We start from the raw sequence: 14,395 nt of genomic DNA on the forward strand, positions 1-14,395 counted from the left end.
GTTAAAATAATTTTGTCCTTATTAATCTGGGGTCTCAAACTTAAATGAACATGGATGTTTGATGGGGAGTTTTAATTTAGATCACTTGAAAAAGGCGAAGTTTGTATCATGGAACAGGAAGCAGTCTTGGGTGGGTTGATATTGAAAGGGTATACTATTGGTATATATTTTACCAACTCCATCCAAATCTTTGCCCTAAAGAGAGACCTTATATACACATAGGAGGGTCCAATCTATTTAATGTAGAAGCAGAAAAATATTTGATCCAAGCAATGAGAGGACAAATCTTTGAGGGATGTTTCCTACTCACATACAAACAATATTGTTTTTTGTTGTTTTTTTTTTTGTCTTAAAAAGTTATAAAAATAAGTTATTTAAATTTTCGATTTTGTTTTGTAATCTAAAAATTTTTGATCTGAAACTGAGTTGAAACCAATATTTTTATATTATAAAGCCTATAAGCACACTCACCAGTTGTTTGTCTATATTTCTCTTTTCTTCCCTCCCAAAGCAGTTGATGTCTGTTCATGACTCCCCAAATATTTTTCACTAGTTCGTTTCTATCCTTTTTAATAGTTATACAATTTTTAAACCATTTAACTGTTGCTACATCTCTATAAATATTTTTGGGGACATAAACGAACATCAGCAGCTTTGAAAAAAGTAAAAAGAAATGAGATATAGACAAACAACATGAGTGTGTTTATGGACTTTGTAAATAAGGGCTCTTCCCACATATGATAATAGTTATTTTAATTATAATTTCTCTCAAAGAAAACGATGCCCCTGCAGAGGGACTTGAACTCGCGATTCTCAGATCAATTTTGAGGTTATGTCTTAAAGTTCGATGCTCTACCAACCGAGCTATGCAGACAGACTCAAAGTCAGTGAGTCCAAACTGTAAAATACTGGTCCTATACATTTTTTGGAAACCTGATATTACGCATGCGCACAGTTATCTCGTTTAAGTGAGTGACTACAACGACGACGACGACGTGTCTTCTGCTGGGAAATCACTGTTGTTATTATTATTGTTGATACTTCATTCACCAACATTACATGTAGTAATCTCCTGCATTGACGGTGAATAATTTGGTTGAAAGATTATAGCTAGTGAATTTGGTAAGTATTCACGATAGTTTTTACAACAACACAATAAATATTAATCCCGTCAGCTGTCTTCAATTGTCACCAGATGTTATTCAATGCTTCAAAAAAAAAATTCCTACCCTCAGCAACGTCTGGTTAATTCATAGATAATATATACTACGTCATTCATTGCATTTATTTCACTTTTCTAGTATTTTCACTTGTCTTTCTTTTTGACTTGTTTTCTTTATTATTCCCTTATCATTTTACTCTTTTACTCTTTTACTTGTTTCAGTCATTTGACTGCGGCCATGCTGGAGCACCGCCTTTTAGTCGAGCAAATCGACCCCAGGACTTTTGTAAGCCTAGTACTTATTGTATCGGTCTGTTTTGCCGAACCGCCAAGTTACGGGGACGTAAACACACCAGCATCGGTTGTCAAGCGATGTTGGGTGGACAGACACAGAAACACATACATATATATAGATATACATATATACGACGGGCTTCTTTCAGTTTCCGTCTACAAAATCTACTCACAAGGCTTTGGTCGGCCCGAGGCTATAGTAGAAGACACTTGCCCAAGGTGCCATCCAGTGGGAATGAACCCGGAACCATGTGGTTCATAAGCAAGCTACTTACCACATAGCCACATAACATCTCCTTCAGAGGTGTGTGTGTGTGTAAAGATAGAATAAATAATTAAATAAACAAAAACAGCAAATCGTATATTTATATGATACAAAAAAGAGAAAAGCTGTCCACACCACTGAGTGGAAAAGGTGATCAAAATTCTACGTATAATTTTAACAAGTGTTCTAATATGTCATGCGAGAAAGCTTTGAAAATCCAGTCGTGGGAATATGGACAGCAACCTGTTGAGTAATGTCACGTTGTTATTGTTTAGCAAACCTGAGCAAGCAGCGGCATTTCAACGGAGACCGTCCCGCCCATTTTTTTTCAACGGTATTTAAAAATAAATTACATTTAAAGACGGTAGGACGTGTGTGTGTGTCGAAGGTGGTTTGTGTGCTACTTCTAGTAAGTCGGGTGGCCAAATAGAAGCTCTTTCGTGAATCGGGTTGTCACGTTATTATATCATCTAACTTATCGAACTGATTATAAAATTAACCACTTGTTCGGATATATTTCATGCTTGGCAAGTTCAATTCATACAAGATATAAACAGTGTGCCCCCCACCCCACAACCTGACATGGTGCATAATTAATTAATTGAGTGTGAATTCCTTTATACTTTGCTTATCAATTACCGATTTCTTGATTTTCTTTTCTTTTTTTTTTGTGTGTGTTATTTCTTTCTGTATACTTTTGTAAATAGTATGTAATATAGCAGTCACCCCGATTGCAGCAGAAGCGTATCATATAAATCTGTGATAATGGATTAATAATTAGAAAAACACTCATAATAAAAAAATAAATAAATAAATCGATAGAAATCTACGATCTGTGACAAACGCTAGAGTTCGTTGACGTAAACTTAAATGCGACTCGGGTGGTTGGTCCCAGAAGAGGAATTCCTTGAGATACAGAGGATTGTAAAACATACGGGAGATGTTGAGATCATCGGGTGAGGGTGAACGAAAAACAGTGTGTGAAACATGGAACTTGTGAAGTGTTATCCACGTTGTAAGATTTTAGAAGAATGCTGCGTGCTTAAATTGGTTACTGTCTCTTGCAATAATAATACGTCGATTCTAGTTGATTTAAAGTGTCATTTTGTTATTGTTGTTGCTGCTAATCTTTATTATTAATATTGTATATAAGTTTCTAGCAATTATTGTTATTTTTAACTCTGTGCCAACCGTGATTCAACAGTGACAAAAAGAAATCTGTCCTTGACCTTCATGTCTTTTCGTATATCAAGGACTACATTGTGCAGTGTGTCCTTTCTGTTTTAAGAATGTAGAGTTTGATTTGACGGAATTTGGTGCTATTCCTACCAGGCCGAGCTACCACGAAGAACCTTTCTCTTTAACTCATGAATTTAATTTACCTCATAGCGAATTTAATTACATGTATATATTCGGTCTCAAGATTTATTGAAAGGGGGAAAAACATCATGTGACGTGCATACATTTTCTTTCTAGCATTAAAGATGTAGGAGAAGCGAAATGGCAGCAGCTGGAAATAGCAGCAACTGGAAATAAAAATTGAACTGTAGGGGTGGTTTGCTGGGACACTTCCCCACTAAATAGCTGTGTAGTTAAAAACATTTGCTTTGTAGCTATATGGTTCTAAGTTCAAACCCACTATGAGGTACTTTGGGCAACTATCGCCTGACATTGTCTTCAGCTGACTAATACCTTGTGAGTAGAATTTGGTATGCAAAAACTACAGAATCTCATTGTCTGCTTGGACTTGAAAACTTATGTACATAGCAAACTAATATGTTGACGTTTTTCGTCATTTGGATAGCATCATTAGTTTTATAGATGTTTGGAAGACTTTTGCACTCCCAATATGGCAACAATGTCTTTGAATTGACCTAGCATATCAATCTAAGCAGATTCTTTTTTCAGCCTTATGTATTTTAAACATCTTACGTGTTCGTTTGTATGAAAAGGTGCATGTAAATGTTTTTATTTAACTTGTGTTCCTCAATACTTTTAAGACATAACCTACTTATATAATATGATTCTGATTTAAACTCAGGGAATCATTAAAAAGACTCTGACTATGGCTTTACTTGTTCCAATAATGATGCCTTCACATATTTCTTTTCTACCTATACAATGATTTAAATACCAATTGTTACTAAATTTCACTGTTTTCACCACCTGATGAAATGCTTACTAAGAAAGAAACTACATGGCTACTTAATAATGGTATCACTGAGCCCTCAATCTCTCCAAGAAGAGCACAAATGGTAGTGGTAAGGATAGTAGCAAACAATGCCTTGTTATCAACTGCTCACAAAGGATAAATTGTTGCTGCTTGCAAAATGCGTTTCCTCTTCCTAATATTGAAGATCTCATGTGTTCACGTTTCCTACAATATATTCTACGGTAAGCTATATCTGATAGCAGGCCTCCATTAAATTCCATCACTTCAATGTTGATAAAAGTTACATCAAATTTCAAGCTGATACATGTTCCTCTTTACAAGGTTACACTTTGATGTGATTAATATTGTAAGTTATTTTCAAACTGTGATCTTTAATTGAATATTTACAATGATATCAAAGGTGTCTACAGCTACCTCAACAAGAACTGGACTTCACGCTGGTCAAAAGTCCTCTACCATTCTTTAATTCTTAGAATTACTTGATTGGTATCGTGGATGAGTTTTCAAGGTTTGCCTTTGTATGTTTAGAGATAAGAGTAATATCTTGTCTTTAAAATATGTACTTCATGTTTGATGCTTTGACAACAGTTTATTCAAACTGAGAGTCTTAATATATCTTGAGATGTTGATTTTTCTGAAGAAAAGTAAACACTCCTATACCTTCATACCGAAAACAAACATATGACGATTTATTATGAAAATAGAACCTTATGGAAAACAGTAACATTTGCTCTTTGTTCAAAAGATGACCGTTTAAATTTCTGCCAGTAATATACTGAGGTAAATTTACTTGGTTGTACCTCTCCTACCTTCCTTACAAAAATTTGGTTTCTAATTTAAAAAAATCTGCTCACTTGACCCATTTGTTTATTTCATAATCATTAGCACACCAGGCAAAATGCTTAATGACATTTCATCTGTCTTTTATGTTCTGAGTTCAAATTCCACCAAGGTCGACCTTGCCTTTCATCCATTCAGGGTCAATAAATTAAATACCATTGAAACACTCGATTAGTCCCCTCTCCCAAAATTTCAGGCCTTGTGCCTTTAGTAGAAAGGATTATTATTATTTAGTTGTAGTAGTAGTAGGGTGGTGGATTGGTTAGAATTGTTAGAGCATTGAGCACAATGTCTTGTACTATTTATTCTGGCTCTTTTCATTCTGAGTTCAAATACTGCTGAGGTCATCTTTACCTTTCATCCTTCTGGGATTCAACAAAATAAAGAACCAGTAAAGTACTGGTATCAACTAACCCCGTATCCTCACCTCTAAATTGCTGGTCTTGTGCCTAAATGAGAAGCAATTATTAAAGGCAGTGGATTGGCAGAATCATTATGGTTTTAGAAATCCTCCTCACACACACACCCTTTTTTCTCTTTCATTTGTTTCAGTCATTGGATTGTGGCCATGCTAGGGCACCACCTTGAAGGGCTTAGTCATCTACATTGACCACAGGGCTATTTTAAGTCTGGCACTTATTCTGTCAGTTTCTTTAGCCAAACTGCTAAGTTATGTGGATGTAAACAAACCAACACTAGTTTTCAAGTGATAGGTGAAGGACAAACAAAAACATAAAGACACACACATATACAATGGGATTCCACACAGTTTCTGTGTACCAAATTCCCTCATGTGGCATTGGTTGACCCTGGGCTATAGTAGAATACACTTGCCTAAGGTACTGTACAATCTGAAACCATATGTCAAAGCGAGTGTCTTAATCACCTATAGCCATTCATGCTATAATTTTTCAATTATAGTATTTTTTCCTCAATATTATATACTTTATTAACATAAGTTTTTGTATTTTTCTAGAACCATGTCTGATTCTGAAGATGATGGAGCCTTTGCTAGTGCTGGTGAAGGTGACGACATACCTGTGTCACACACTAGCAAGAAAGGCCAACTAACACCCCAAACAAGCAGTGGCAAAAATGACAATAAAAACTCTAAAGGCAAAAATAAGAAAAACCAACAAAAAAAGAAAGGTAAAATGGCTAAGTCAACTGATGAAGAAATTGCCGATAAATTTATGAACTCTTTTGAGAGCTCTGATAGCACCATTTCCAGTGAAATGACCACACCACAGGTTGATAATGTACAGTTACCTAAACCTGATATGGAAGATGTTCGAATCACCGATGAAAGTGATGACAATCGTATGAAAAGTAACTTCTCCGAGGAAGACGACCAGAGTGATGTTTTACAGGACTGTAACCTGAAGAGACTGTCTTTATCTTTAGATAACAAAGAAGAGAACAATAAAGAAACTCTTCCTGACAAAAATACTGCCACAAAAGAAAACCAAGAAAAATCTGGAAAGGTAGGTAACAAGAGATACCATTACATTTTGATGAAAAGATGTAAATATCTGAGATGTGTTACTGTAAATATAATTTAATTTTTTTTTAGACTATTAATGAATTCTGGGATGTGTACATAGTGCCAAATTAGATTTGAACTTGGAATCTTTAATTTTAAATCTAGAGTAGTAACTCTTGGGCATCAGAACATTATTAACTCTTAGTTTAAAAATAAAAGCTCCTAGTTCTGTAATATGTACATATCTAGGATTAACTCTTTCGTTACCAACCTGGTTGAAACCGGCTCTTGTTCTGAATACAAATGTCTTGTTTTCATAAGTTTTCAATTAAAATCTTCCACCAAACCTAAGTCACAATTTATGTTCCTAACACTAGCTGAATGATAACCAAGATATTTTACTAAATTCTTTGTTATATTTAAAGTAATTGAAAGAAACCCAGAGCATCTCAAAATAAATACAGTAACGAAAGGGTTAAAACACTTGATAATGATTGGAGATCAAGCTGAATATTACAAAAGTTTTCATCTTTTAAGGTCTGAAAATTTATATTATATTTTGATATATATATTTTGAGAGAATCACATTAAATTTTGATATTAAAATTGAATACAAGTAAAGTTAGGTGTAGTATATAAAAGAAGACTGTGATGTATATGGAGGATGACAGCTGTATAAAGAAGTACCAAATGCTCAAAAGAGTCGTAACTGTGGAAGAGGGAAATCAAGGAATATCTAAGATGAAGTGGTGAAAAATGATCGATGTGAGAGACCATGTTGGTTGACAATTCACAGTGACAGTGGAAAGCTGACCATAGAAGATCCAATCAGCAATGCAAACATGGCAGATCAAAAGTAACGAAAGCAATGATGTTGATGTACAGTATATATATATATACTACTAAGTCTTCTATTGCTGCATCTCCAACACTTTGTTACTCTCTCTGCTCCCTTTCACTCATTTTTCTGCCAATCTTCAAAGTCATCGGTACAGGACCTGCTTGTTTTCTATTCTCCCTAGTGTCAGCCTCATCACTCAACCTTCTGGTCCATCTCAAAGTCAACGTATAGGAGACTGCAAAGGACCAATGCTCAGTTCACTCTACCTTCACTCTCTCCTCCTGTATTGCTTGTCATTACCTTGTCACTCTCTGTCTACCATTATACTCTTGCTCCTTTTCCCCCCACATACCCTGAGTCTCTCTCTTTTGTAAGTCAGTGTTTCTCAACCATTTTTTTTACCTATGAACTCCTGTGATTCCTATATTACTTGGATGGCCCCCTCCTCGGCATTTGGTGTTAAAAAAATCCTATTATATTTTTATAATTAAATATTATTAGAAATTGTATAAAAGCAATTATTAAAATACCTTGTGTATTGTAGAAATATAACTTGTTTATTGCACATAAATTTTGACAACAAAATCTTATATAGACCCCCAAGGACCATATGAACCCTTATTGAGAAACACTGTTGTAGGTCATGTCTTCTATCATTACCTTGTCTATTTTTAACCATACTGCCTTGACTATGTGTATATATCTCAGAATACTGAATACCCATACCACTCACCCCACTAATGACTATTATTCACACACCCTTCACACATGCCACCACAAGGTCCAGTCTTTGTTGTTGTGTGGTGGCTTGTGTATCTCAATGATCCTGAGTCAGCATAACACAAGCTCCTTGGAGGACCTCTCATACCGGACAGGTCAAAAGCCAGACTAATATGGACCACTTTTTCTCAGCAGTAAAAAGATGTTTGCATAGGGCCAACACTCCTACCAAGAAGAAAGCAAAATTACAAAAGCATCAATGACAATTCAAAATCAACAAGACCTAGTAGACGAAGGCCTTCCCTCAGAGAAACTTATGAGAGAAGCAGAAGAGGCAGCTCAGAGTGAAGAACAGTGAACAGTTATTGATGTCTATGCTCCATAGGAAGTGAAGGGCTTAAGTCAAGCTTTCACTCATACCTCTCACTTGTAAATAGGTCGTAAGCAAACAGACATGCAGAGTCATGTAGTTCTTTTAGACATGTTAAGGATATGGCTACCTCTGTAGTGCTGGTGCTACAAAAAATGCACCCAATACACTCAGTAAAGTGTAGGGTTGTGAGAACCCTTTAGTTTTATCAAGGAAGTGACAACCATCTTGTACTGGTGCCATGATAAAAGCACCCAACATGTTCTGTAAAGTAGTTGGTGTTAGGAAGGGCATCCAGGAAATAATAAAATGCTGAGTTGTGATCCTCCAGCCCTTCTCAATGGGTAGTTCCCCCATAAATATGTACTGACCTCAACCATGGGATTCTGTCTAACCCATGCCAAACATAAAAATATGCAGACATGAAATAAGGAGACGATGATTAGAGTAGTCAATACATTATTATTTTGATAGTTCATGTGTCCTTGAAGGCTTAAGATGTAATTAGGTTAATTATATTTTATAATGCAGAGAGAGAGAGAGAGAGAATGAAGTAAGAACTTTAATGAGAACTGAAGCAGGTAACATCAGCACCGACTTTTATAAAAAAGCTGCTTTCAGAGATCTATTCATCCACTGCAAATCGAGCCTTTCTATAAGAGCTGAGGTACTTATGAAATGAACTCACCCATATCCAGAACAAATACAGTGAGGCAGATCATGCTATCTATGTCAAACAAGGTGCTGGAAGTCAAGAGATAACTAGGATCCACCACTATTTGCATTCAAGACCCCCCAACCTCTTCCAACACCTGTTTTCCAAACTTACTGCTAATTCATCACCTTCAGAAGTGTTCTCTTAATACCTTTGAAAAGGAGTATTTTACCCAAAATATCAAGATTATTATGGCAGAAACAGCTGTAAGCTAATGAGGTTCATAAGATAATTGCTTATACCTTTGTCATCTCATTTTCTTCAGACTAAATCTATCTATATTTTTTTCAAGCACACTACCACTACCATTGCTTTCTGTAACACAGTTTTGTATGTATGTATATGGGTGTGGGTGGATATATATATTGTTTTTTTTATTTTCATTTCTTCTGCTTTTAGACATCAAGCTGGGGATGGGGAAGCTGGGGATCATCTTTCATTGGGGCAGCAGCTTCATCTGTTTCCACATTTACGTCTCAGATAGGTAAGTGTTTCAACCAAGACTTACGTCCTGTACATGCTCTCTCTCCTCCTTATCTCTCTATTTCTTGTTTATATCTCTTTTTTTCATTTTTTCTGATTCTTTCTTTTTTTCTCTTCTTTATCTCTTTCAACAAAATTTACCACCACCCCCGTTATAACAACATACTTGTAACTTTTTCATGGATGGTAGAAATCTCATATATATATATATATATATATGTGTGAATATATAATACAAAGAGTGACTTTACTTTCAGGTGATGGTGTCAATACCATTATCGATACTGTGGAGACTGGTTTGACTAGTGTACCTTCACCTGAAGAAATGGCCAAAGAAGCAAAAGAAATGGAAAATCTACCTGAAGCAAAAGAGAAAGAAGGTAAGGAAATAAGTGGTAGGAGAGAGATAAATCATTAGTAGTAATTATTGCTATCATTTTTGTCATTTGTTTGTCGTTTTCAATCACTTTCTTTTTGACTATCTAACTATTTTTCTCTGTCTCTTTATGTCTGTCTGTATGTATGTCTATCTCTATTTCTGTCTGTCTGTCTGTCTCTCACTATCTAATTGTATATCTGTTTATCTTTATACTGTCTTTCTCTGTCTCTCTTGTAAGTCTCTTCCTAACTCCCCCCCCCTCTCTCTCTGTGTTTCTTGCTGTTTGTTGGTTTGGCTCTAATTTCCTCTGCTAACTGACTTTCTGTCTGACTTTCTCTCTCAGAAAACACATCCAGTTATATTAGAATGGTTCTTCCATTGTCCTGACTTCCTCAGTTCCTCAACAGATGCATCTAACCTTCAGCTCTAGAGTTTTTACATTGTCTTGCAGACACCAACAAAAATTAATAAGTTAAATATCATTGTTCAAACTGTATCATAATTTTTGTAATGTGTTTATGAAGCAGCCCACACTAATTTTGGGTATGAGATGTATTGGTACAGCAGTATTGACACCACTTATTTGGTATTGCTGATTTAATGCTTACTTATTTAACATCAAACATTTTAACCCATTACCTCCCATAATGCTATTAACTGGAATTTTGTTATGAAACTTTGATTTCTAGCATAAAACAGCCTTAGAAACATGCTGGAATGATCAAAATAACATTTTTAATAGAAATAAATGAGATATTGGGTGAAAAATTAGCAAACCTCATTTGAATATCAGAGAAATATACCTAGTAGATATAGCAAAAAGGTTAGATATGTGTAAATATTGACAGATAATTACGAAATTTGTAATTTTTAAGTGATCTCATATAAGATCACTGGTAGGTAATGGGTTAATGCTTCTCTCATTCTCTTCCCCTCTATCTCTGTTTGTCTCTCTCCCTGTTTATGTGTGTGAGCATATTTCTCTTTATGTATATGAGGAGAGGAAAAGTGTTTGCCAATCGTGTTCAATTAATAAATTTTAATGTCTCTCTCTCTCACTCTATCTGTATATTTCTGTGTGCATGTTTTTGTCTCCAATGCTAAAAAGTACTGTCACCAAAACAGATTGAACATCCAGTCCACTGTATCAAATTGTCAGCATCAAAACAGCTGCATCCAATCACCTCTTTCTGACTAATTTAGAAGTGGGTGGGCAGTACTTAGTTATTACCCTTTACATTCTAAGTTCAAATTGCACTGAGGATGAATTTTCCTTTCATCAGTCCATGGTTGATAACATAAGGTGCCACAGTAGTACTAGAGTTGATTTAATCGACTGATACTGGTGTATCTGCCAGGTTTCTTCAAGCAAGAGACTACAGCTGAGAATTCCAAAAGAATCTTCTTAGTTCTGCTTGTACTTGAAGAGCAAACAAAGGTGTACACTTGGGGTGCCTTTAATTGAGTCCACTCTGATGCTGCTTTCAGGCCAGGTCTCAAGGGTCACAGTCACTGTCCTTCCTCCTTAGACTGAATTATTAAAAAAAAGACAATGATGGTAGTATTCTGTTGTCTGGTCAAGAACCTTGCTTTGCAATCATGTCGTTTGGGGTTCAGTCCTGCTGTGCTGCACCTTGGTTAAGTGTCCTCTGCTATAGCCCTAGTCAGACAAGTGCCTTGTGAGTGAATTTAGTAGATGGAAACTGTAGGGAAACCTGTTGTATGTGTGTATATACCCATGATCCTTTATACAATATATATATATATACACATGTGTGTATTTGTGTTTGTTCTCCAACCATTGTTGGTTTGTTTATATGTTTGTAACTTACCAGTTTTGCAAAAGAGACTAACAGAATATGCACCAGAATTAACCCATCAGATGAATTACAGTGTGGTTACTCACCCTAAGTAATCTTAAGTGCTCTTTACTACTCGATGCAGTTACCAGGATTATACTTGAGTGCTCGCATGATACCCACCCAGATAATTGATCCCTATCTAGTCATCATTATATATGAATAACTATCAAACTTAAAAACTAAGTACTCCGGTCAATTTGCTCTACTAAACCCTTCAAGGCTATGCCCCAGCATGACACAGTCCAAATGACTGAAGCAAGTAAAAGATAAAGATATATTTATTTTATTACAAATTTATGTATTTTGCATATAATTTATATAAATATATGCTTTGCTTTTCTTTGTACTTAGTTTGTACTTTCTGTTCATTAAATAATATTGTCTCTTGTTTTTTTTTTTTTGGTAAATTTTGTAATTTTGTTTGTTTTATTTGTTTCATATTTGTGAACAGGAAAGAAACCAGAAGACAAAACTGAAACTTTGCCTCCTGAAGAAAACCCTGATGTTGGAGAAGGAGAGGAAGGAGAAGGGTCAAAATCAGAGAATCAAGGTATCGGTGGTTGGCTATCTGGTTGGGGAGTGTCCAAGATTACTGGGGCAGTTCAAGAAAAGGTAAGCGAAAAATTGTATTCATTTAGCAAGGGTAGCTAGTTGTAAAATCTCAATAGGAGAACTTGATTTTATTAGATTCCTCCATTGTCATTCAAAGAAAAAGTTTTTTTTGCTTTCTTTATATGAGTTAGTCTGTATCTATAACCTGCACAGGCCCTTCTGACTGAGACTAGTGTAGTTGAGGGTCAAACTATTGGTTGATCTGTTGGTTGATGTAGTTAGGAAGGGAATTCTAGAGGGATCAAGGTCTGGAGGGGAAGGATTAAGAGTTTAATGTGGGATCTGATGGTGGTGGTTGGATGTAAGGACATGGTAGGTGTGACAAGAGGGGAGACAGTTATATTGGGTGGGCCTGGGTGGAAGAAAATGTGAAACCAGCGAGTTGAAAGACTGATGCAGGAACTATACATGAGGAAGAGAGAAGAAACAGCATATTTGTGAAATTGTGGTTGTTTGGGTTGTGAGTGAGTCTTTACCAATCAATCTGTCTTTTAAAGTCTAGGGTGTTTGTATGTACTCTAGCAGCAGCACTGGCCCATATACGTAAATAGTATTCTAGTATTGGTTTTATTTGAGTTTTGTGGATGGTCATCAACTGATCAAGGCTTTTGGATTTAGTTATGGCATTGATATATATGTGGGCGTTGTTATTACACATCAGGGTTTGTGACATCTAGTATTTGTAGTAACTTTGATGCTTTAAATGCATGTTGCATCCTTGCTTGATGTTTTAGTTACTTGTGTAGACTGTTTGGAATACAGTCCACACATCTGAGAAGAATGAAATGTTCTTACATAAATTTATTATGGAAATTTTACCTACTGAAATCTTGCATTTGATTAATTGAACAAGTAATCAAACAGTTAATTAGTTAATTGGTTAAATGGCTAACCAGTTGACAAATACAAAAAAACATAAAGAATTGAAATAGAACCAGTGTTTGTGTTTATTATTGTCATTAATGTCCAGTGTTTGTGTCTATTATTGTCATTATGATGATCCAAGATATGACAAAATCTGTTTCAACATGAGTTCACATCAAGAATACAAAACCAAATACAAAGACAAAATAATAAAATTATTTTTGTGATTGCAATCTCAATTTGAATATCTAAATATGAGCAGATTAGTAACATGGAAATGGTAAAGTGTCTTGGATGGGTTTGTGTGAAAAAGATTAAATCACATTTAGGATACTCAAGTTGTTTTGCTTCGTGTACTTTTTAAAAATCTTATTAGCTGTTTGGTTTGTTGTTCCAGAGTAAAAACATTGTTACAGGAAGCCTTGATGTGTTAGAAAGTTTAGGGAGGAAAACATTTGATGCAATCAATGAACATGATCCAGTAGGAATCAGGGATAAAACCAAAATGTTATTCGAGAGAGGTGATTCACCACAGCTTGCTGATCTGCTGAAGGAAGCTAAAGAGAAATCAGAAATGGAGGAAAAAATTGCTCAAGAAACTACCGAAGCATTGAAGTTTGATTTTGGAGCTTTGTTTGAAGATTACCAAGGTTTCTAAATATTTTTCATTTATAATATTGCATTTATAATGATTGTTCTATCCTATGTCATGTTTTTTTTTTGTATGTGTTAACTTTATTGGATTGGGAATCACTCCTTGAAGTTTCCTTTTGTTAAGTATTAGCAAACAAAGCTGCCAGCTGAGTCTCTATGCAGTTACTTTATCTGATTTGAATAGTAACTAATCTCTGTCAAATCATATATCATCTTAAAAAAGAAAGGGTTGTTAGGCTAGATAATGTATTCCCTAACCCGCAAAAGGAGAGGATGGTCACTAGTAGAACAGCTTTGATAGGTCTGCTCAATCTGGGCTGTCTATTACAAAACAAAGCAGTAAGGTGGTAACAATTCAAAGTGAATTACTCCTTTGCAATCCCACCAGATAGAGAGAAGAACCTTTTTCCCATGAAGTTCCCTTCTCGGTTGTGGTTGAGCTTTTTCCCTTTTACCAAGCCACTGTTTACGATGTTTAACATTTTGATAGAAGATCCATTTTTCATCACGAGTCACAAGTCTATCCAAAAAAGGGGAAAGAATAAAAGTGAAACAATATTACACAATGGTCTTCGATAGAGGGAGAAATGTAAATAGTGTATTTGAATAGACGGAGTGCAAAAAATTTTAAATAAGTGATGTAGGGAGAATATACAAATAGCGTGAAGACGAAGATAT

General features: G+C 35.4%; 1 protein-coding gene across 3 annotated transcripts in view; it reads left to right on the forward strand.

The window, feature by feature from the left end:
• Positions 1–944: 944 nt before the first annotated feature.
• Positions 945–14,395, forward strand: part of LOC106880647 (protein FAM114A2) — a 34,909-nt gene continuing 21,458 nt past the window's right edge. For 2 of the 3 annotated variants that reach the window (XR_008265392.1, XR_008265391.1), the window contains exons 1-6: positions 946–1,122; positions 5,711–6,218; positions 9,263–9,347; positions 9,604–9,726; positions 12,039–12,199; positions 13,461–13,713. Coding sequence is in view for 1 of the 3 variants with exons in the window: in XM_052972458.1 (XP_052828418.1) it covers positions 5,715–6,218; positions 9,263–9,347; positions 9,604–9,726; positions 12,039–12,199; positions 13,461–13,713 (1,126 nt within the window). In the remaining 2 variants the exon portion in view is untranslated. Of the gene's footprint in view, positions 1,123–5,710; positions 6,219–9,262; positions 9,348–9,603; positions 9,727–12,038; positions 12,200–13,460; positions 13,714–14,395 lie in introns of all 3 variants that reach the window. The other variant, XM_052972458.1, reaches the window with a different exon arrangement.

The sequence above is a fragment of the Octopus bimaculoides genome, chromosome 13 (assembly GCF_001194135.2).
Source record: "Octopus bimaculoides isolate UCB-OBI-ISO-001 chromosome 13, ASM119413v2, whole genome shotgun sequence".
Lineage (NCBI taxonomy): Eukaryota > Metazoa > Mollusca > Cephalopoda > Octopoda > Octopodidae > Octopus > Octopus bimaculoides.